Raw genomic sequence first — 24,083 nt, forward strand, 5'->3', positions numbered from 1 at the left:
GAGACAACAAGACCGTGACACAACCTTTCCTCCAGAAGTATGCAGTGAAGTACCATTTTTGTAGAATGGAAGTACAAGCCTATTCCTATCCCAAAGTTCTGTCAAAGCACAAAATCTTCAAGAAATACCCCATTTCCAGTCTGAGGGAGCTGTGCTTGAATGGCAACTGGTGATAAATTGTCCAATTTATTGTGTGAATTGTGTAGTGGAAAAATCTGGCAGTATTCTATTACCGCCTTTCTATCAGATGTCCAAATGGTTTCAAATATTTTACCTAGACTGAGCAAGAACTCCATCAGTCAGTGTTTTTTTCCCTAATATGAAGGGAAAAGCGCATCCATTACCCAGCGCGAAACTGAAGTTTCTCTGTTAGACGTCTGAAAAAATACTTTGGCGAAATAAGACTTTTTTTACTCGATGCCATCACTGCAGCTGGGCTGGATGAGCTATTGCACATATATTCAAAATGTATTTAGCCTGCTTTCAGAAAGTAACTTGTTTGATGTCACAAACTGAATGCAGCTCTTGGTGCTCTCTCTCGCATATACCTTCACCTTCCCATAGAGTCCTGCTATGATAGTGTGTTAAATATGAAGTGATACGTGGTAATTGCTACTAAAGAGCCTTGGATATATAAAAATGGGTTGAATAACATGTTTCCTGTATAGTATACCAGCAGGCTGCATATGGGCAAAATGTTACTATCTGATGTTATAAGAGGCATACATTTTTAAGACAGTCAGGCATTTCTAAGCCTGGCCTACGTCTGTGCGTGTGTCATATTGCTGATCTGCTAATGCACAGTAACACTGAAAAATTCCCAGTGTGTCAGAATAACCCAAACAGAAAAATGACATTTTCATATGTGTCCCTCGATGTGCTTGCTTTCTCCCAAAACTTATCATCTTTATCATGTTCAAAAATCTTTCAACAGTGTTTCAGGGCTCCCATCAAAAGGATAAAGAAAAGATGATTTAGTTTTGATAGTCATAATGTACACAATGCACAGGTACCACTTACAGATAGCTTTATTACAGAGGTATGAGAGTAAATGAAGAGTCCCACTACCTTCCTAAGCTGCTGGAGACAGTAGACCTAGCTGGTATCTGGCAAGGCATAAAATGTAGTATTAAAATTAATGCTACCTTTTTTAGAATACTGTAAGCTATCTTGCAGTAGACGTACACAGCGTTATCTGTAATTAAACTTACAAAGCACTTTCATACTATAAAATCATCTGTGAAACAGAGAAAGAGAAAAATGCTCTGGGTTTTTTTGTAACTTCTACCTATTCTATTTAATCTTTCTCTTCTACATTGAAATTTTATGGAAAGTTTTGAGTCATAACAGTCCCACTCAGATTTGAGTGCAAAAGGAGTGGACCAGATGAGGAAAAAAATAACTTGTGCCAAGTGCCAAGATAAACATGTTTTTCCTGAGATTTTGCAAGTTCCTTTTATAAATACAAAGTCTTAGGAGCTGAAAAAATAAATGGTAAAAGGGCCATCTTCAGCTCAGTCTAGTGAAAACGAATTTGATTTGTCTTGCTTATGTAGCTTCCAAAACTGGAGGTTCATATAGATCTCCAACTGGAGTATTGTTAGAATTTTATATCTTAATATTTTAGAATGTCTTTTTCTGTAACTTATTTGATATAATGTGAAAGTCATGCTGCATATAGCTTAGGTGTAATAATATACATATATATGTTTTTAAAATTAACGATCTCCAGATTCTATTGGAGTTATATATCTGTTTACAGACCTGTTCTAGTCCTACTGGGTTAGACTTGGGATCAGGTACTGTGTTTGTAAAGTAAATGAAACATCTTTTTAATCTCTGAAGATACAAATTCAGTAGCCACACATACCCTATAAAAAGATGTAAATTTAGATTAATGCCATAGCACTTACAACGATAATTTGGTCTGTATAAAGCTAAAACTGTAAATATCCTATTCACTGTATATCCTTGTGTTTTCTTCCTAGTGCTGCAGAAAATGTAATATTTAATTACATAATTCTGTCTTAATGGTTTTTCATTGAATTCTGGATTCAAGTCACCTGTACAACTAAACCTCAATCAGAAGTTCAGATTTTGAAATTTAACTTTCTCTGCAGAGTCTCTTTTTTGAGCAACTGTATATGAACTTAGTGTTACTGTGTTCTTTGGTTTGAATATTCAGCCATGTGGTCGTAATTCAACATAGTTGTCTTGGGTAGATGTTAGGTGTGTATACACAATTAATTACTATTTTTGACACCTGAAAAACAAATATGTGAATACAAGTGCAAAATTTTAAAGGCATTAGTATATAAATACAGCTGGCTCGTCTGCTACCACAAGCCAAATGGTGCTATTTCCCAAAGTTTCTTTATTAAGGGCATCAGTAGTAACCAGAAAAGCTGAGGGATAGTAGCAGAATGTAAGAATAAACTAATCCAGTGCATGTACGTTTTTCTCTTTGTTATTCTGACATTTCGCTGTTGGGAAAATGCTTTTCAGCAAGTTAGCTCCTGGAGGTGGAAGCGTAATTGTTGTTTCTTTCCCCAAAACTAAAACCGTGGAGAGGTGCAAATGTCAGACTTTCTACAAAGTACCAAAGGTGCTGCCTGAGCTACTAAACCAGACGGGGTCTGCACCGGGAACTCTAGCGGGGGTGATTTTCTCACATTTCTGAATGGTGTCCTAATTTTGTTATGCTGATGAATGCTTGCAACACCATTCTAGCCTCGGGCTTAGTTGGTAAGCTCTGCATATTTTTAGGTTGTGTCATCCAAAAGTTTACAAAATATTGACATTCACTTCAAGCAAGTGAAGCCAGCAGTCAGAGATCCCCACTTCCAGTTCTGTAGCGCATCACTTCCCACAAAATAAAATAGGGAATGCCATAGCTGGGAAGAAAGCAGCATAACTTCCTTAGGTTTAAGAATGGGTGAATTAGCTGGGGAAAGTGCTCGAGAATGCAGTCACACATGTTTGAATGTTTTGCATTATTTTGATTCCTATCCCCTTGGGTTCTGCCATCTAATGTCATTGTTTTTGCCAGAAAAAGGTACTGCGCTCATGATTTTTGAAATGCATACGTCGTGTATCTCATAAAATTAATTAGAAAGTCTTTATTTTTGTGTGAAGATGGAGAAAATAAATGTTGGTGTAGGACAGAGTGCTGAAACACAGTTGGCAAATCTGTATTAGTGTTTACGTGTAAAATGAGCTAATATCACGGATTTAAAAAAGCTAAAGTAACAAATACCTATAGGCAGTTCCTCTGACTTGAAGTGGTAGCACAAAGTTTGTTCTCAAAATGGAATGTTTAAGTACTCTCATTAAATATAATAACACAAAATTGCTGTAAAAATTGCCCGTTTCTAGGTGGTGATCTCTACATATATTTGTTGATTTGTTTAGTTAATACTAAGTTACTCGATGCACTGAATTCTCTATTTCCATGTTACAGGTCTGTTACCGCAGCTATTAGGAGTAGCACCAGAGAAGGCCATAAAACTTACTGTAAGTTTGCAAATGGATTGATTTCACATCTCTCCACATTATAAAGTCCCTCTAATTACAATTAGCGCGTTAGGGATTTTTATCCTTAATGTGTCAGCAACATGCTAGAGTGTATTCCATCATTTTTGCGTGATACAAACTTAATTATAAAAGCACAAAACCACTGTTTATCTCTCTCGTGAACATTACAAGTGGTATACAAGTCACATGCATATGTATATATATATGTACATTTTAAGAATCTTACTGAAAACTTATTTTTGGACTCCCTCCAAAATATAACAAGTTTATTCAACTTGTTCAGCTCATCTGCTTGTTTGTAAGTAGCGCAGACCTTTGGTTTTACTTCTTAGCAAAAAATGAATAATTATTTATTGGACATGGAGAGCTTTTTTTTTTTTTTTATTTCCACGTGGTTCCTGTATGTTTAATTCTAGTGCGACAGGAGATAATATGAGTATGTAATGAAGTGTGGGTAAGAAAGGAACTTGTTTGCATGCTTTTTTTTTTTTCCCCTAAATGTTTTACTTCTGTAATTTAGTTATTTCTCGAATGATTTTAAGGCACTGAAGAATTTCTTATTATAACCCAATCCTAATGTATTGGTTATTCACGATAAGTTAGTATCCACCAAAGCTAGCAGTACGCATTTTAAAAACCAGAAAGGTACTTAATGCTATTAATTGAATTGCTATTGTGTTAAAAATTATTATTGAGCATTCTGATATTAATTTGAAATGATATTTAAATTTGTAAATGTACTGAGCATGTCTAAAATCTTAAATGTTTTTATAATTAATTTTCAGATCTTATTATTTAATTAGTGATTGTTATCTTTTTTCAATAATAAATACTTGAATTGTTCTGCAAATCTTTGTTAGAAAGCAAAACATAGCTTTACAATATTTCATGTAAAATCTAAGATTTGTTTGATATCTGTTAGTTTGGTAGCTTCATGGATGTATTTGCATTTTCAGTTGCACAGAATTTGCAGCTGATGAATGTTTTCTCCAACCTTTTAATTTATCAGCTTTCATGAACGTTTGTTTTTTAAGGTTAATGATTTTGTGAGAGATAAGTTTATGACTAAAGATGGCTCCGTCCCACTGGCTGCAGAAATTCTTGCTGGTGGCTGTGTAAGTATCTTTAATTTCCTTCATATGAGACAGATGAAAGCGCAGTGTGTAAGATGAACTATGTGGACTAAGGCTTCTGTTTAACCACAGATCCGGTTCAGGAGCAGACTCTACTAGAGCATCTCAGTTCTTTCCTAGATAGGCCAGCCGTTCTTGATGAAAGGGTAAATGTTTCTGTGCATTGTGCCTTTCAACTGCGCTGTATGATTCTCACAGCTTAGAGTTTGTTTCCTTAATAAAGAATGTGTCTTTATTCATGTTGGCTGTAGCTTATGGCCTAAGGAGGATTCATGCTAACCTTTCCAGAAGTTAATAATTAGTTACTACTTTGTGGCACCCACTCTGCCACGTCACTCCTTTCCTGATGTGTTATTGCGCCCACTAATTTTCACTTTTTGCAGTGATACTGGCTTTTTGAAATGGCAAAAACTACTCATGCTTCTTTGAGTTCATAGCAGACGTAGGCTGTGTAATGTTAACTCAGTACATAATGCATTCCTGAATGTAGGCTGTATTTAAAACCCACTAAGTTTTTAAGAGTGTTTTGCTTGCACGAAGTAGTATCTTAATGAACAACTGGCATATTACTAGGTAGATGATAATACTTCACGGTTTGGTCTAGTTCTGTCCATATTACAGCTTACTTTATCTGGTATATTGATTTTGTTCAAGCAAATGTAAATACTTTAGGTAAAATGAATAGTTGTTCAAAGACCAGTGCACTTTACAGATAAAGAACACTGTTTATTCAAACTGGCTTTGATCACTGGGGCACAGCAATGTTGGTATATTTTCAATCTATCTTTGTTTCTGCTGTCATAAGACAGATGAGGTCACATTTTCAAGCAGCTTCTACCTGTGTCGAAAACTACAGTGAGCAGCAACTTAAAAACAAATGCTTGTGTCTTAACCTCGGTCGGTGTGGAGATTTGTGCTGTATGTGCTTGCAGAGAGCCTACTGCGATTATCTCTGAGCCTCGGGGTGCAGTGGCTGGGCTGCGTTGCAGGCTGAGAAGCCCTGGCTTTCTGTAATTCTCAGGGGATGGGGCAGGATTTGGCTGCTGTCTCACTGCTCCTTCTGTTTGATCACTGACCTGTTGTAGACTGCCAGGTAGGATCCCCTTGTTCTGTAACTTTAGGAGCATTCAGGGGAGAAAAAAGAAGTGGGGGGGGGGGAAAGAAGAATGTGGGTCTCTAAAGCCCTAAATAAAAAGCATGCTGTAAATGAAGGAAAAATGCAATAAAGTGCTTGCAGAGTAAAAAGTATTTGCCCCTTACACTAATAAAACGTCTTATGAACATAGCAGCCATAGAGAATTCAGCAAAATTTTCATTTTAAATGTCATTTGATCTAGAGTTTTTATTTTTACAGACTGCTGTGAATTTTTTAATGCAGTACAAAAAGCACTCTTTACAGAGACCTGTCATTCATGAGAAAGCTGCAGCGAGCTTTTTGCCAGTAGTTCATTGTAAACTAAGGATCTGCTTTAAGAGATAGGTGGTTTGAGACCTATTTTAAACCTGCTGTAAATGTTGCCTTCTCCTATTTGGTATTTGAAATATATATTAAGAATGAGATGCTGCATAAAGTTGTAGCGGTGGACGTGCAGTGGCAGAATGCCCTGAGTTTTCTTTTAACTGGAGTGCTCCACTTAAGGGCATAGCCTAGTGCCAGGTAGATAGGTTGCAACTTGTCTTTTCTGCAGGTGGTCTTTGTGTTTTTTGTAATTTTAAACCCAATTCAGACTAGCAACAGAGACTCTCATTACAAGTGGTGCCTAGCTTTTTGGGGTGAATTTTTCTCTCGTGGTGTAAATATATGCATAAAATACGAGATGCCAGAGACAGGCTTATTCCTATAGCTTTCAGTGGTGTATTGGTCTAACTTTTTGTCCCCGTTTAAGCCAATGTGAAACCTGTGAATTCCCTGTGGAAACAGTAAGGACACTGTTGAACGCTTTTGAAAATTTTCAGTCTTGGATTTTTACCTCATTCCACAATGTAGTAATCGCTTATGTGGGAGGCAAGAAGACAGGAGTGCATGATGTGTTAGAGTCTAAAAAGGGACAGCCAACTAAGATGAATTTTATAAAAGACACTTTCCCTATCACCTTTCTGCTCTCCACATCTAATTCTGAGCTGTGATTCTGTAACAAACACAGATGTTAAATTTTCCTTCTTCTGTGCTTCTGTTTCCTTGCAATGCATTCATTGCTTCTGCAAGGACTGTGTGCTGGAACGAGCGCTAGATTTTAGTGTTTTAAATACCAGCCCTGTGAGTACAGTATAGCATTAATACCTAAGAAGGGGAGGACGGAGCAGATACTTGGATGGTTTGGGCTGTTCAGTAACACAAAGGGCTTTGAAGGGGTCAGTATCACCTGAGTAGCTCCACTCCGCTGTTTGCCCAACCATTGCCAGGCGTTGATTTTTAAGTCCCCAAGGAGTTCGCTTTGCATCATAATTACTGAGAATTAGTACACATGGCTGACTTTTGCACTTGTAACTAAAGATGATTGTTTCATTGAACAAGTCTTTTTCTGTTTTGTAAACTGTTTTCTCTCCTAAAAAAAAAAAGAAAAAAGAAAAGAAGAAAAGAAGAAAATAGATCTTTAACTTCATGACCTCGTGGCACTTAGTTCAGTTAACAGCCTGTTTCATAGCTTTTTATTATGTGAAGATGAAAGTGATAGTTGGTTGAGATTTTTTTCTGAGACCCCCCAAGAATATAATTAAAACTCTAACCTTTATATGTTTATACAGAATCTTAAAGGAGGGTTGTTATGTAAATTACTAACTCAAAATTTCCTTCTCCTTCGTTTGTAAGAAATTTTCCTAGTGACTATGGTATTTGTTACCCATAGAAATATATGTAACTTCCAGATTTGCACAATGCCTGACACCCACCGTGAACTCTGGTCTCTGCTGTGCATTTAGGACTCTCATCACTCATGCGAATCCTATATAGCCCTTATCATTATTAGACTAGTAAAAAGCTTCAGTTCCAAGACATAGTGTAATGATACTGCAGAGCTAGAATCTGCTGAGCATCTAAACCACAAATCTGACTTAACCTCCTTGAATGAAAAAGTGCACAAATATGCTAGGTTTGATTTCTACTCGTGCTGTAACTTATCTTCAGGGATTCTTTAATAAAAGGATGATCTTGGGTAAGCTGTAAGTACAACTTGAAATCTCTTTTTTTTTACAGTGGTAATAATCTTAAAGTTTCTGTAAGCTTTTTTTCATGGTCTTTCAATTTATTTTATGTTTTAAATAAAATCACTAGTCATACTGAGTTTAGCTGCTTGCTTCTTTTAAACTTAGTTCACTTAAAAGCTTCTGTTAAAAGTAACCTGATTTTTTGATACAGGACTGGTCATTACTCTTATATTTTTGAGTTATGTTAACCAATTGAAAACTCTTCTTGTAAAAGTGGCATAAATATTATTTTTGGGGTTTTGAGGTGTTGCCTTTAACACTAAGTTTTTAGGTGAGACCGTCATTTTGCATAGTTCCTCAAATAAAGCAGTTCCAGATTTAATTGAAAAATTTACCTTGTGTGTCTGGAAGTAACCGCGAAAGAGCTGCAAAGATGCAAAATGGAGTGATCGTAAAACACATACAAAATATTAAGAAAAACAGAAGAAGTATTATAGCATGATTAAAAAGAAATAGCTGTATAATATACGTTGCCTTGTCTGCATTTACTAATTATCTAGGTAAACCGGAGGCTTAATTTTCAGCAAGAAAAGAGAAAAACATTTTGCTTTATTAACCTTTCCTTCTGCTCTCCCTCCTCTTCCCGAGCACACGCAGTCTTTTCCTTCCCAGCTGCTCAGTGTGTGCTCACTATTAGCCGGTTTAAATCATGTAGCATAGTACAATTACAGACCCCGTACAGATCTGCTTTTATTTAAGTTGTCAAGACAATTTTAGGCATATTTCTAGAGACTTTATAGTAATCGTAATAAAGTTAAAACATATTGGACCTGCTTGGACAACCTCAGCGCTGCTTGGAACATAAAAATTAGATACGGTTAAGATGGAGTTCATCTAGAAAGTGCAAAATCCTGTCCAGAATTAATTTTTATAAGAAGCATGATGTGAAATTCCAGATGAATTGTGCCAAATAACCGATCCAGTGCAAATAGTTTTATTAAGCTACTTACGACATTGATTTTATGTTTCAGAGAGTAATAAAGCTAAGTCCACAACTGAGCTGCATTTTCTCTGTGGCATTACAGTGGAGATGGAGGGTGTATGGACTGCAATTCCCACACTTCTCAGGTCTCTTACTTGCAAAAATTCAGGAATTCTAAGTTGTAGGCTAAAGGAGACTGAAGGTGTCATTCTTGCTTTCATTATTCAGAAACCTAAATCTGATAAAATTCTGTTCTATTTGGCAAGGAAGGCTGAGCTATGGGTAAAATGAAACTGAGCATTATGTATGCCAGGGGAAAAAAATCTCTGCATGTATATCTGGGGAAAAAAGAAAAAAAGAACAACTTCTATCACACAGAAAAGTTCTGCTATAGTTTATTGAGATAGTTAAGTAATGATGGTCGTCTTGATGATTGCTCATATTAGCTTTGAAAGCAAATGGCATACATCTCTTGAACTCTTAACAGATTTATTCTCAGAGGTCTGTTCTCCCTGTAGTCAGGGAATCTCACTTCCATTACTTTCAAGGGGAGTTCTGCCTGCATCTGTAAAAGTCCAACATTCACATTTCTTGTTTAAGGAAAAGTTCAAACGCTCCTGATATACTTTTTTTTTCTTCATTAAATTTAAAGCTATTTTCTCTTTACATAAAATTTATGTTGTTAAGTAAATTAATTAGATTTAAAGTCAATTTAATATAATAAAATGTAACAATATACTGTAATTAATTAGGTATTTTTAAAGTGTAGTTTTCTCCTCTCAACCACTATAATTGTAGTTATTTTCAGCTTACTGAAAATAATTTAAACTAATTGTAAACTTTTGGTACAAAAACTCCCAGCTAGATCTGGACTTAAATTTAACTTCACATTTGCAAGCCCATTGTATTTCAACATTGCTCTGTTTTAATTGTCTCTTATTAATTTTCAGCTAATCTTAGATTCAAACCTTATAACAAAGTTTGGGAAGGCAACATACAGTAACATGATAGCCCTTCCCAGAGGTTGTACCAAAGGGTGGGGGACTTCCTAAAGTAGGGTTCCTCCTTTTCTTTGACCTCACCCCACATTTCCTTGCAGGTTTAGGTGTTGTAAAAAATAGTTAGCTGAAAATTTCACCCAGTCATACCTGTTTAAACTGGCCTTTCCTGAAACCAGTAAGGAGTTATGCAGAACATGATTTCACTCTATTTTGAATTTTCCTTTTGGATTAGTTAATTTAATTTTAATTTTTTTTCCCAAAGGTATTTTCCCATAACAAATTAGAAGTGCTTTCCCCTTTTGCTTCCCCTCTCCTCTTCCTTTTCATTTCCTCCCGTAAAAAAAAAAAGAGGAAGTTTTTCAAACTGTAAAACAAGGAGGGATGCATAGGTTTAGGTTGAAATGTTTCTGATTGCAGAACCGAACATTCTGAACTCTTAAAAAGCCCATTTTTTTCCAACAAACATACTTAATATTCTTTCCATTTGTAACGTATTCTTTTTTCCCCTATTATATTAGAAATAACGACTGCAAAATTTTATGTGAACTTACATTACAGTTCAAAACATGTATTTGTTTTGACAATTATATTTTACTACACATCCCTTTCTCCTATTACTCCTTCTTTTACTGGCAGTAAAATATTTTAGTGTTTACCAGTGCAGATTAAAAAAAAAAAAAACCAACAAAAAACCAAGCCTCAAACTCAAATCAGGAATTAAAATCTAGCTTTCTATGAGAAAAAGGAAGATATTTATGATGTCACAGTAATTTATGATGTGACCAAGAAATAATGGGTCACAGTTTTAATACAGCTACCATGCTTTAAGACTTGAAAGGTCTGTAAATCATTAAATGATTCTACAACTAGTCAAAATAGACAAGTAGAGCAGACAGAGCCAAATGTTAACATATTTGACAGGTCTGTAACTTAATTGCTTTTATAATGTCAATCAAGTAGGCTCCACTTTGATTTTTTGGCTAGGCTTCTAAGAACTGAATTACCTATAACGTGGAAAATATCAAATCCACAATTTTAATTTTTTTTTCCCCACTGCAGACTTGGTCAGTGCTTCTAAGCCAACCATACTCCTGTTTGTTTCTGTTTAGCCAGCTCATTAATACACCACTGTAGGACAGTGGGCACAACTTGTATCCAAGTCTTGGAAATCTGTCTGAAGCAGTAGCAGGAATGTACTTCTGTTCAGGCTAATTGCAATTCTATTTATGAGCACTTCTACGTGAGCGTTTGAAGGAGCTTGCTTTACGTTTTATGTACAGTTGGATGTTAGCAAGACACTGGGATTCTAGCAGCGTTCGCTGTTTGAGCTGCCCAAAGTAAAAACTTTGCCAGACCAAGAGAAGGCTGTCCTCGGAAGACAAGAAAGATTAGCTGGAGAAAAACACAGTTCTCCCTGAGCAGCATGAAAGCTCTTTCTGTGCTAGCCTGGTCAGGGTAGTGAAAAGCAGATGATTGAGGGCTCAGGAAATCTCCTCGTGATCTGAAGAAAAGGTATTTACTATATGAACTCCCATTGCTAAAGAGCATTATCAGAATCCTGAATAGACAGGACCACAGATGAGAGGACACAAAATAGCATGAGATGGCTTGTCTGGATTTTTGAAGCCAGGCTTTATTGGAAAAAAAGGTAACGTAGAACCAAGCTTTTGAGAACCCAGTATGCTTTGCCCTTGACATACAGCACTACGTAATTAAGGTTGTCACCTTTGAAATCTGTAAGAAAAACAGTCACTTTGGACAGATGTCTGTTACTCAGGAGCTCTTCTGGTAACAGGCAAGACCATAGTGAAATCATCTCTGCAGCAGCTCAACATGATTCATCTGATGTTCTTGGGATCTTTTGCCTTACAAACACCACGACTTTTAGAGGTAGCTTGAAGCACTGCAGTGGCACTCCGTAAATCTGGCTTCTAAGCCTTGTTCTGTCGTAGAGTTAGTATGTGATTTTGTGGTGAATCATTGAATAGTTCTATGCCTTAGTTGCCCTTTATTATACAGTGAGGATGGCAATTCTTCCATTCTTGCATCCCTTGAGTGCGTTCTTAATTTAGATTTTTTTTTTATGACAGGAAAAATATCTTTATTTTCTGTCTGCACAATGCTCAGCACTTTAGGAACCCTGACTTTAATTAGAATTAATGGATGCTAGCAAATGCACAGGAAAACAAGCTGCATCTGGCAACTGGCAAGGAGCAAGGGCCTGGGACAGTGTATGATATTCAGTATGACCGAATGTGATAAACAATTGACTAAAAAATTTGGAACTTGCACCTGCTTGTCTTTTTTTAAAGTGAACGAGGAACCAAGACATTGTAAACGATTTCTTTTGCAGAGGTTGATTTTGGATAATTGTATAATATATTGCTTATGTATTTTAATGGTTGCCATTAATTGCCATAATTGCTATCCCTGGGTGATATTGTTGGGAAATACTAACACTCTAATAGCAGTAGTAATCCCTTCTTCATCCATGAAACCTTAAAAAGTGATGTGACAAGTTGGATGGGATGCAGAAGAAAGATCTAGGCTGATCCTAAATGCTCTTAGCTGAGAACAGGAAAAAGGCTATGATGTGAAGTAGGTAATAAGGTTAATTAAAGGCACAAGAACAGTGGATGGTCAGTAGTGATGAAAGGAAAAGAATCTAGTACTTTCTTCTGGGATGGAAAACACAGAATTTTCTTCCTGAATTGCAAGCTGTATTCTCTTCAGAACCTACACCGAAGCTTTCAAATGGAGATGTAAAAGCCCTAGGAGAGTTGGGTCTGGTGTGCTCATTTCTTATCTAATCTCATAAGGGCACAAAACGCAGTTACATTAAAAAGAACAGGAATTTCTTGTCTTAGTGTAACGAGGGGGGTGAAAATCTGTTTATTTTCCAGTAAAGTTGATTACAAGGTGATTTGAACACGTGAAGAAGTAGAAAACATTCTGACTTCTTAAACTGGAGTGTTGTTAAGCAGTTGTTATTAAATTTTTTTTTCTTTTTTTCCACAACAGAGTGGGTTTTATTTCCCCATGGGCAGAAAAAATAGGTATCTCAACTATTTCTACTTCTCCCTTCTGTTCAGTAAATTAGAAAAGTAGGAGGCATGTGATAGACAGTACTGTATTACTGTACAAGACTATACTGCCATCGAGAGGTGTTGGGTGATATCATACCAAGTGCAGAGTTGAAGAACTGCAAAAATGAAAAAAAAACCAACCCCTCAAAACAGCTTGTTTTTAAAAATCCACATGTGTGAGGCTGCATAGCTAGCTGTCTGTGTGTTAAAGCACATTGAACATGTTATAGCCATGCAGATTTCTAGCTGTGTGTGTATGAGGAGTTCTTGGATGACAGAGGTATTTCCCTTTTATTTTCTTGCTTTACATCAAACAAGACCATAACTGCTTGTGATTAGGTCAAATGTTAAATTCTTTCAGAATAATATGGGTCCTTTGTGGGCCGTTACAGATAATTATCTATGCAGTACCTCTAGGTATCCACTGCTATAAATAACTCAAAATTGCAGTTTTTATTTTAATCACATGATAATAACTGAAAAGTGATAGATTTGCTTTTACAGTCTGATCATTTGTTTCTTTAAAAAATGATTGGAAGAGTTGATAAGGAATTCAGAGTTGAGGGTATTCAGTTTTTTAACTTCAGTATAGAAAAATTGGTGTTACTGGGAACTATCTATATTAAACAGTTGATGAAGTTGATTTTTGTGACAGCTAGTGGAGAAATCACTAAGCTTGAGCAACCTGAGTTTAAATTGTGTTTATACTGGCCAAAACATAGGTTTCAGATTCTGACCTTTGGGAGCATATTTCAAAATTTTAAAATGAGATGCACTTTCAGCTGCAAAAGTTAGCAAACAAGAGGGCAATGTTCTTCAACTTTTGGCCAAACAGAATGAATAAGCAGGGTGATGTGATGTGCTGATGATGTTTTGTCTATTTTTTTCCATAACAGTTTATACTAGCACTGTGAAGAGACTGGGGGAAAAAAAAAAAAAGAGAGATGAGATTTCTTTCGTGGTATTCACTATGCAAAAACTCAGGAAGAAGACAGAAGCCATGCTATTGTGATTCAAGCTACTTGATTTGGAGATCAGGATATCTGGAGACTCTTACAAGTTGTGCGTGTTTGAGCTAGGGGGACGCAGGCACTGGGCATACAATTAACCTCTTTACCTCAAATCCCTTTCTTGCAAAACTAGAGCCATCGTACTTTCCTCACAGGAGCACTGGGAGGGAATACCATTAATATTTATGAGACACTTGCATACTATGATGGTGAATAACACAGTACTAGACAAGCAAGAAATAATTTCATTAGAGAGTATAGTAGCCATCTCCGGTTTGCTTCCCCTCCATTTTGAGAGTAAGGAGCTGCAGTTACCAGCATAGGTGGTTAAATAACAGAGCGATAAAAGCTCCTCACCAAGCGACTGTACTTGTTACCACTAGAACTGCCTCTGCACGGGCTGATAAACCAGCCTTCCTCTCCATCACAAAGCAGGCAGGTGGTAGAAACCCTCCTACCGAGACCCTCTGTCAGGTATTGTCTGGCTCATCGCTTTCAGTTATTCACCATTTGATTTTTTGGAGTCTATCTTTGAACAAATTCAGAGGATGACACAGGTTGTTTGGGGAGCTCTGGGCTAGTACTTGGGCAGTTTTGTGGAAAGACTTCATTGGAAATTTCCAATGGCTTTCTACAGACCTGCTTTGTGGGCGGCAAAACCGGTCATCTTTTTAGTAATGCCTGGTGCACGCAGGTCTCAATGTTTTAAAAATCTGAATGTGGCAAGCTTGATTGTACAAGGTGGGTAAATAATAGTGTCCCCATTTTTCAAATAGCAAGCTGAAGCAGAGGAAGTCTTGTGTGATTTACCCAGAGCCACAAACATCTAATACTGCGAGTGTTGAGGCAGCCAGGTTGGACATGCAAACGTAAACGTTTCTATGTGCTGGTACCTGATGTACTTCCCATTTGTTTGAATTCAGAACCTGTTTGCCTTTATTCTCCTTTAAAATCAGTTATATGTTTCTGTTTCTTTAAATATGCCATTCACTTACAAACATTTTTATAGATTTTTAAGTTGCTCAGTGTTTTGGTTTATAATAATAATAATAACAACAATAACAATAATAATGCTTAATTTTCTTGTCATCTTTTAAATTTCAGTATGGTTTTCCCATACTGAAAATTAAAGGAACACTTCCCATGGAGTCATGGCACAATGAACTGCAAGAATATCATACTGAGGCAAAGTAGTTTATTTGTGCTGAGATAGATCAGTGGGTATGAGTTTTTGAGTAGTGCATTTTAGAGGACATCTGTGGTATAGCAAACTGGCAAATGAACACTATCACCTGCAATTTGGATTTTATCCTTTTAAGAAGAAAATATGTGTGATGGCATGTGGGAACGCTTAATATTTGTAATACATAGACCAAAATGTTTATTACATAGGAATTTGTAATTCACCATAAGGACCTTTCCAGGATATTTTTTATTTATTTTGAGACTTTGCAAGATGAGTAGACAAGTAAAAGAAACAAATTTTTGTTTTGAATGCTTACTTACTTTATATGTTTCAGTTTAAGTGCAAAACTGAAGTCAGCCTATGTGCCAAATAATTTATCAGTCTAATTTCTGATGGCAACAAGAATAGCAGTTTTATATGTACCAGGATTCTGGTTTGGTAAAAGCAGTTAAATTAAATTATGCCAATTTGAAAGTCAAAACCAGTTGAGTTACACAAGAGCATGCTTTTTCTGGTCAAAATAGGAAACATTTGGGATATTTTGGGGGTTATGTAAAGACTTTAATTTGTAACCACACTGTGTATGCTCAGTCTAAGTGGTAGACAAGAGTAGTTGTTCATGCGATTTGCTGTTTCTTCAGCACATTATTTAAACCATATTACTGCATATTTTTTTAAATTTTGAATGATAGTTAATCTGAGCTATGATTAATTCTTTTAACTTTTGGATAATTTAAAAAAGATGTGCCCATAGTGTTTACATACTAGACATGGCTAGATGCAAGTGCTTTTAAATGCAGCTTCTTTCACTTTAGTCATTACCTTCTAGAAAAAAAACGCAGTTGTTTTGTTGTGGGGAGGGTGAGGGTTGCCCTTTGCATAGTTTGTGTGATTTCAGAACCTAGAGAAGGGCATAGCTGTTGGGCTGCATAATTAAGAAGTTCACAGAAGTTAGAATGACACTGTTGAATTTGGGCCAGATGGAGTTTGAATGAGGTTTTTTTGAATACACTTAGGTAACCTTCATGTTACCTTTTTTTCCTTGTTTCAAATTTTTAACTCTGGATCTGTCAGTGTAGCAGAAAGGTTATGCCCTACGTTACGTAGTGTGAATGAGATGAACTCCACGAGAACTAGCAGGGAGCCTGAAACGCTTGCCACCGTTGCATTTTAAACCGAACTTTCAAAATCAGTTGAGTGATGTCTTCCCAACAAATGGAGACTGACACGTTAAAAACATACAGCAGTTTTTGATTAATAGAATCCTTCAGTCTTAGACCTTCTTTTCTTTATTACCTGGTGCACAAATAATGACATGGAGCTCGGGCTGTTGAATCAAACAGCATTCAGTGGCACTGAAACTGGTATTTCAGTGGGGTTTTAAAAAAAGTGCAATATATCTGCAGTTCTGGTCTTTGGAATCCACGTGTTCTTCGCTTTATGAACCCATGCCAAAATTGAAAAAGCTTCTGCCAGACTTTTTCTCTTCAATAGTATGTTTTCACTTTCTATGTACTGGCATGCACATCTCAGTTTCTTTACTTAGTTACTGATTCTTCCTTTCAGTTCCTTGCTTGCTTTACAACGTTTTTGGCTTGTCAGTGTTGCATAAATTGGTGTCGGTGCATGTATTATTGCAGCAAGAATTGAGCTAGTGTCTGTCGGATGTACTGCAGTGTCCTGCAGTGGCTGACCTCCTTCCTCTCTCTTCTTCCTGACCGCTCATCTCATGGGAGGGTAGGTTTCTTACCTTGTGAGCTGCAGTTTATTAACTAATACTAAAACTCTTGTCTGCTAATAGCTTAACCGACTGCAGCAGGATTAAAAGTGTCTTCTCCTGAACATAACAGGACGTACACTGCAAATAACGTAGCGGGTTAATGTGTTGCCTTCCCCTTTTAATTTCAGGCTGGAGGTTCTCAAGTGATCTTTACCAATCCACTGGAAATTGTCAAGATTCGATTACAGGTGGCTGGAGAAATTACCACTGGTCCACGAGTTAGTGCCCTGACTGTATTACGGGACTTAGGCTTCTTTGGTCTCTACAAGGTATGGGATTTTTTATATATACATGAATTAAAAGCCAATTATGAATACTTCAAATCAAAAGATGATTTCATTGTTCTCACAAACTTTCATAGGTGGACATAATTGCACTTTTAAAAACAATTGCACTTTTAAAAACATTCTTCCTTATTATGTGATATTATATCTTCATTTTTCATTTCTAAGGGAAGTTAGAATGTTTCATGGTTTTGAGCATGTGGTTCTTGTGGATCTTACTAAGATTTCTTTTCTCACTTTGGCAGGTGTAAGTATTGTTCATTGAGGATTAGTTTGTGATTCCTGATGTTCTCCCTGGTGTAAAAATAAACTTATTTTCATCTAATTCATGATACAGAGCTCACAGTTTTGGAGCTTTTGCTCTTCTGTGTTTGATTCAGCAACTTTTCCCAGCTGTCATTGTTAATTTGGTGATGGGAATTAATTGCAGCACAGTAATAGTGAAGAAATACAGACAGTGGGAGCCCAGCATAAAAGTAAGCTCCTAAAGCAGGCTTCCCTTTGCTACTTTAGAAGAACATTGCCACAGTAATACCAGGAAAAGCTGCTTTTATGAGTGTATACTACAAACTCTACAATTCTGCTTTCTACATAACTTTCCTCACATAGATACATAAATATGTAGAAGCAAAGTTAGGTTTGGTGTTAGACTGCAGCAGGATTAGAAACATATTCTATTGACTCTAAGAGGATGTATGCCACAAATAATTTAAAGGATTAACATACTGCCTTCTACTTTTAGATGGGGGAACTAGATATGGAGGAGTATGAAAGGTCTTGGAGTACTTTGAGGTAGCCAGTACACACACGATTGAAACAAAAACTGCAATGAATGCTATCTACTGCAGAGCAGCGTGTGGTGTTTCTTCAGATTCTGCAGCCTATTTCTCAGGAGAAAGCTTTCACAACACCGATTTGTCCCAGTATTTCTAGTGCAGCAGGCAGCGTTCCTCTGTTTCTTATTTACAGCAGTGCAACTGTAAACTGAAGATGCTTCAAAAACCACCAAATGAGCCCCATCCCCCTCCTCCACAACATTTAAATTCCATCTCCATTTTTAAGCATCCAATCCTTTTAAATTGTTCTGTTAACATTAGAAAGAGGAAGCCTGCCCGGGAGTAGATGTATGTATGTTTTGGCCTGGAGAGAATTTGCAGGGCTGAATAGGATTTAATGGGGAGTTGTTTTTCCCTTTAAATTGACTTGCTAATTTTTTAGGTGTTTTACTGAAGCTGATGCTATTGTGTAAACTCCTAGTAAATGGCATTATGGTGTTGATCAGGTCAACATTTACAACTGAAAACATGGATGTGGTAAACAGTCTGCATCCCTGAGGCTGTGCAGGAACAGAGGGCAGCTACTGTGCAGGAGTGGAGGGCAGCTACTGACTTTTACTCGGACTAGTAAAAATAAAACATAAAACGAGAAAGAGTGATGAACTAGTTTACTAAAGTTAACAGTTTTTAGATTATTTTTTTTCTCCTGAATACCTGCTCTTGGTGGCTGAGCAGAATTTGCTACATTTTTCTATTTTTAAATGGCATTAATGTCTTGAGTCGTATTGTGAATTATTTCTGTTTTCTAGAGTAGGTATTTTGTGAATATTTGTAAGGAATACACCTGAACAGGAGCTGGTTACAGCACTGTGATGCGTTGAAACAGGCAGTTATTTAATCACAAGCTACACAGTTTCATCAGTTCATTCATTAAGTCCACTTACCTCCACAAAAAAAAAGCCACAGAAGGGTTTTGTTTTGTTTTTTCTCTTCTGTTGTCTCTGTTTCTGTCTCTCTCCACCGCTTCGCCCCGCTCCTTGTGTTCATATCCTTTTGTGTGTCCAATTTGGGTTCATTGCTTACAAAACCTTGACTGATTTGGCAAAACTAGAGAATTTAACTTGGCAATCGCAGTCATCCACCCAACAGAGCACAGGCCACATCAGAAGGCTTGTGTCCAAGTGCACCCTTGGTCACTGCTAGCTCTGTCATTGCGCAGGTTTGTGTGGTTGTCCACCAAACACTTCAGCACTGTAGCCAAAAAAATAAGGCAATCTCCCTCTCCTCTATGCCAGCGTTAGTACAGCCTGATCTGGAATGGGAAACTCATTAAAACTAAAGCCTCCTCCTCCTCACAGCTTAGTTTATTTTGAACCTAGACCAGCTCACTCTGTAGCTCCTCAGGGTGGAGGAGTTGCTTCGTGGCATGGGGAACCCATCAGGCTGTATCAGAGGAGTTTTACACTGCCTTGAGGGGCTTGTGGAGCAGCAGTGTTAGAGGCAAAAGCAATCCTCTTGTGAATGCTTGTGCTGAAGCTGGCAGTGCTGGTGAGGCTGGCAGGGATTAATAACTCATTGCATGTAAGTCACCAGCACCAGAAAACACTGCCCAGAGGCATCAATGGTCTAAACTGAATTTCAGCCAAGACTCAATTTCATAGGTGCTATCTTCCCTGGTGGTGCTTCTAGGAAATTAATTTAGTGAGTATAATGACCAGGTGAACATCAAATAATAATAAATGTTCTACTAAAGGGAACTGAAATATCTTGATACATTTGGAATGCTTGTATTCTTAACGAATCAAATTAGCTTTAAAACTGTAAAACAGGAATGAGGACTTTGTGTCTATCAGTACTTTTCATGTGGTTCACTCTTAACATGAACAGCTCCTTCATTTGCATCTTAAGTCTTTGTTTTAGCTTTGTCTTTTGTGTCTCAAGCCCTGAATGTACTTATATTAGTAGATCTAAGTAAGACTCCATACATACTACTGCAGAAAAACAAGAATAGATACTCGTTTTAGAAAACAGTTTTATTTGTCAATCTTGGAGTTTGTTTATAGGCTTGATGGGCCTTCATCTAAGTGTTCCAGCTGTTTAAACACTGGTCTATCTTAGCCATGATGTGGGACCAACTGATAAACTTTTTTTTTTGGCATATGTTGAAAGCAAAATTCTAGACTTTTAATTTCAGGAATTTTCATTTGAAATAAATGGATGGGGTTTTTTTCCCCCCCGTAAGTTTTCTTTAAAAAATTTGTTTGACAATCCAAAATTTAAATGTAATATTTCATTTTGTAGTTCATAACAACTTTTTTGTTTTTATTTTTTTCTGTTTGGTGTGGCCTGAATTATTTTTTTTTCTTTTGTGGCCAAAAGAAAGCAAACCCAACAAAAATTAGCTACTCCATCGGTTTTGGTTCAAGACCATAATGTTCCTCCTTTTCCACTTGACTTGTTAGAAATTCTTGTAAAGCTGCTCTAAGAAGGGTTGACTGCAGTTTTCTACAGCAGTTTCCACTATTGACCATCCAAATAATTCACTTCTGATGCGTGGATTAATGGTTATCAAGTGCCTGTAGTGCTGTGTCCCTGGAAAAGGGGAAGATGGTCTAGATGAGGCCAAGTAGGGCGGGATAGTATGGGGACCTGTACAGAGGAACAACATCCTCCATTGCTTATAGAATTTCCTTAAAGGTCTTGCTTTGAGATGGGAAGAAAAGGGATTCCCTCAACCTAATGGTTGGCTGGTGAAGTCCACGGAGAGCAAAGATCAATGATTTGTCTGTACTGCCAGCAGTGGAGAAAATAGGCTTGTTATACGGATAGAATAAATGGAGGGATATCACATATTTAACAGGAAGATGGTCCCCAGAAGACACGAAGTTAACTTGAAACCATAATGATAATTTTTCAAAATAGGAGCACGGATATTTTTGAGTGACTGTTCTTTTTGTGATGAATGAGAGCATTACCAGTCAGTCTGCAAGCTCATAGTAGAGCTGAAGCGTTTCCATGGCTTGTCAATGTGAGTTTACTTCTGTGTTGATAAGTTACAAACCTCTTAAATTGGGACTGGTCACCTAGTCTGCTGCACACCTGACTTTTCTGTTTCTCTTGCTCTGCTTTGGTGTTGTTTTGCTGCAAGGACTGCAGTGAAAATTCTCTTTTCCCAGTTCAGAAATAAATCATCTTGAAAGCTGTTCTTACCACCATAGATCAATCCAGCATGCTCTGCTTAGTTCCCGTGAATCTTTTATGTTGAAATTCAGATGAAAATCTGTAAGAGTCCCATATAGTAGTCAGCAAGGAAGAATGTACTTTCATTAATTTTAACTGCAGCCAGAAGATGCGAAGAATTACGTATGTCAGTCTTAGCTTCATGAGGCAAATTCTTGCATGTCTCAACAACATCTACTGCTTTTTGTTTGAATTCTTATATCTTGTGTTAATTTCTACCTATGAAGCATTTTCTGTGGATTTTAAAATAAAATGCCCGTACACCCCTCATAGATGTAATTTCAGTGTTCCTGTCTTTCATAAACAGAGAAAACCAAGGCACAAATAAATCTTATGTCTCATGTCAACAAATTAACAAAGGAAATGCTATGTAAACTCTTTTTGCATCCAGCTGAGTGAATCTTGTATTGATTATGATTCTAATTATCCCAGCATTCTAGTCCAAATGAATAGCTGTTTGAGAATCACTGAGAAGCTGGGTTGCATAGTTTTGATGCCCCTCTATATTAGTGAGATTAATGTTCTTTTGGATCATTCCTTGCATGTTACTGTGGTCACTATGCTAGTGGTGCAAAACAATTCACAGTAGTACTCTGCTGAGACCTCTGCTCTGTGCTCCACTCTATTTGCAGACTTGATGTTAGAATCATTTGTGTTGAAAGCCAGTCTGGAGGTCATCTGGGCAACCCAACCCAGTACTTGATGACCGTCATGGTTTAAAAGAAACAAACAAACAAAACCAGAAAAAGTCACCCTTTTCCTAATGCCTAATTGGAACCGGCCATGTTCCAGCTTTTGTCTCTTGCCTCTAATCCTTCCACTGTGCACCTCCAAGAAGAGTTGTCTTCCCTGTACCCTCCCTAGTAGTAGTTGAAGAGAGCAGTAAGGTGTCTTCTAGCCTGCACCTCTTGGAGCTGAGCACACTGCGTGCCCTCAGCCTCCTCATATACCACGGGCTACCCAACTGGCTTGATGGCCCTGCACTGGTCTCACTCCAGCAAGGCAACATCTGCCTTGTACTGGAGAGCCCAGAACTGGACACAGGACTCCAGATGTGGTCTCACTAGTGCTGAATGGAGGGGAATTCCAGAGGTGCGCTTCCCTTGCACCCTTGCTACTACAGCCCAAGGTGTGGCTGGCTGTCTTCTCTGCAACGCGGCATTGCTGACCCATGCTCAACTTGGCCACCAGTACCCTCCATGCTTTTTCTCCAAAGCTGCTCTCTGGCCACTCAGCCTCAGCCTGTAGTGCTGCATAGGGCTATTCCAGTCCAGATGCAGGACTTTGCTGATTTGAACTTCATGATGTCAGCCTATTTCTCCATCCTGTGAAGGTCTCTCTGAATAGCAGCCTTGCCCTGTAGCACACTAGCTACTCCATCAATTCAGTATCATCCGCTAATCTGAGAGTGCAGCTCATGTTCCACCAATTTAGCTATGAAGATACTATAGTAGGCCATCTCAAAAGCCTTACTCATAGTCAAGGTGTACAACATCCATTGCTGTCCCCTCGTCCACAGGTCTGGCCAACAGGTTGGCCAGCTGTGATTTGGTAAATCCATATTGATTGTTCCCAATCTCTCTCTTGCCCTTCATATGCTTGGAAATGGCTTTCGGGAGCATTTGTTCTATAAACCTCCCAGGGACAGAGGTGTGCCCACACACTTTGTAGTTTCCCAGAGCTTCCTTCTTGCTCTTCTTCAGGATGGGTGTGATGCTTGTCTTTTTCCAGTCATCCGAACCCTCTTGACTGACTTGACCTTTTGAAGGTAATAACAGCCTCACAAGGACATCAGCCAGCTATCTTGGCACCATTGGAGGTATCTCTTCTGGTCTCACGGATTGTGTATGTGCAGGTGGCTTAAGTGCTCTGTCTGTATGTAATGCTGTGCTCCTGCAGATTTGTCTGGTAGGCTCATGGCACTGAGAGGCCTGAGGGCAGATTTTACTAGTAAAAATCAAGGCAAAAGTAATTTCTCTGCCTTTTCCATGTACATGTTTCCTGTCCCCATTGAGTAACAGCCTCACAGTTTATTTAGTTGTCCTTTCACTGCTGATGTGCTTATAGAAGCCCTTTTTACTCCCCCTTTGCATCCCTTTCTAGATCCAACTCCAGCTGACCCTTGGCTTTTCTGACTCCATTGCCGCATGCCCAAGCAGCAGTTCTGTATTTCTCCTGTGTAGCCCATCCCCACCTCTGCTTCCTTTTTACTTTCTGCGTATGAACTCAATCATGAGTTCCCACTTCATCCATGCTGGCCTTCTGATATGGGTGCTCAACTTTCTGCACAGTGGAATGGGCCATCCTGGTGCTTTGAGGAGACTGTCCTTGAAGATCTGTATTATCTTGGTGTACCTTTGTAACTCTAAAAGTTTTTATTTGGGGGAAAATTGGTATCATGCATAGAGGACTGGGTCAGATAATTTAGATCTCCTCTCCTTCTCTTCCTTCCTTACCAAAGAACTAAAGACCAGTAGGTCTGGAGAAACAGAGGGCTTTTTTTACTTCAACTAATTGTCCATCATAATAAGTACAACAACTTAAAGTCTCATAGCCTCACTGTGCCTTTGCTGGGTGCTCAGATACTAGCAATTCTGTAATGATATGCAACTTAGAAATAAAATGTATGTTAATTCCAGCAATAAAATGATTTGACACATAGAGCTCGTTAGACGAACTGCTGGGCCGAACCCCTGTAGTTCTTTAAAGCTAGAAAGCAAATATTTTTTTCTGCCTTTGTCTAAAATTCTGAACTACTTGTGTAAATAAATATTTTAAAACATTGTACTTCTCAAACCCCAGCTGCTCCTTTGGGGAGGCGCGTAGCAGCACTTTTGCAGAAGGAATTTGTTTCCTCTATTTGTCTTCTTTTTGCCAGTAATTGTTGCTGTGAAAGCACCAGGGCATGGAAGCTTACGACTAGTAAA

General features: G+C 37.8%; 1 protein-coding gene across 2 annotated transcripts in view; it reads left to right on the forward strand.

Moving 5' to 3' along the window:
• Nucleotides 1-24,083, forward strand: part of SLC25A13 (solute carrier family 25 member 13) — a 103,980-nt gene that overhangs the window by 68,714 nt on the left and 11,183 nt on the right. For both annotated transcript variants that reach the window (XM_054815543.1, XM_054815542.1), the window contains 3 exons: nt 3,461-3,513; nt 4,569-4,649; nt 16,985-17,125. In XM_054815543.1, coding sequence (XP_054671518.1) covers nt 3,461-3,513; nt 4,569-4,649; nt 16,985-17,125 — 275 coding nt within the window. The remainder of the gene's footprint in view (nt 1-3,460; nt 3,514-4,568; nt 4,650-16,984; nt 17,126-24,083) is intronic.

This window comes from Grus americana, chromosome 2 (genome assembly GCF_028858705.1).
Source record: "Grus americana isolate bGruAme1 chromosome 2, bGruAme1.mat, whole genome shotgun sequence".
In the NCBI taxonomy this organism is placed as follows: domain Eukaryota; kingdom Metazoa; phylum Chordata; class Aves; order Gruiformes; family Gruidae; genus Grus; species Grus americana.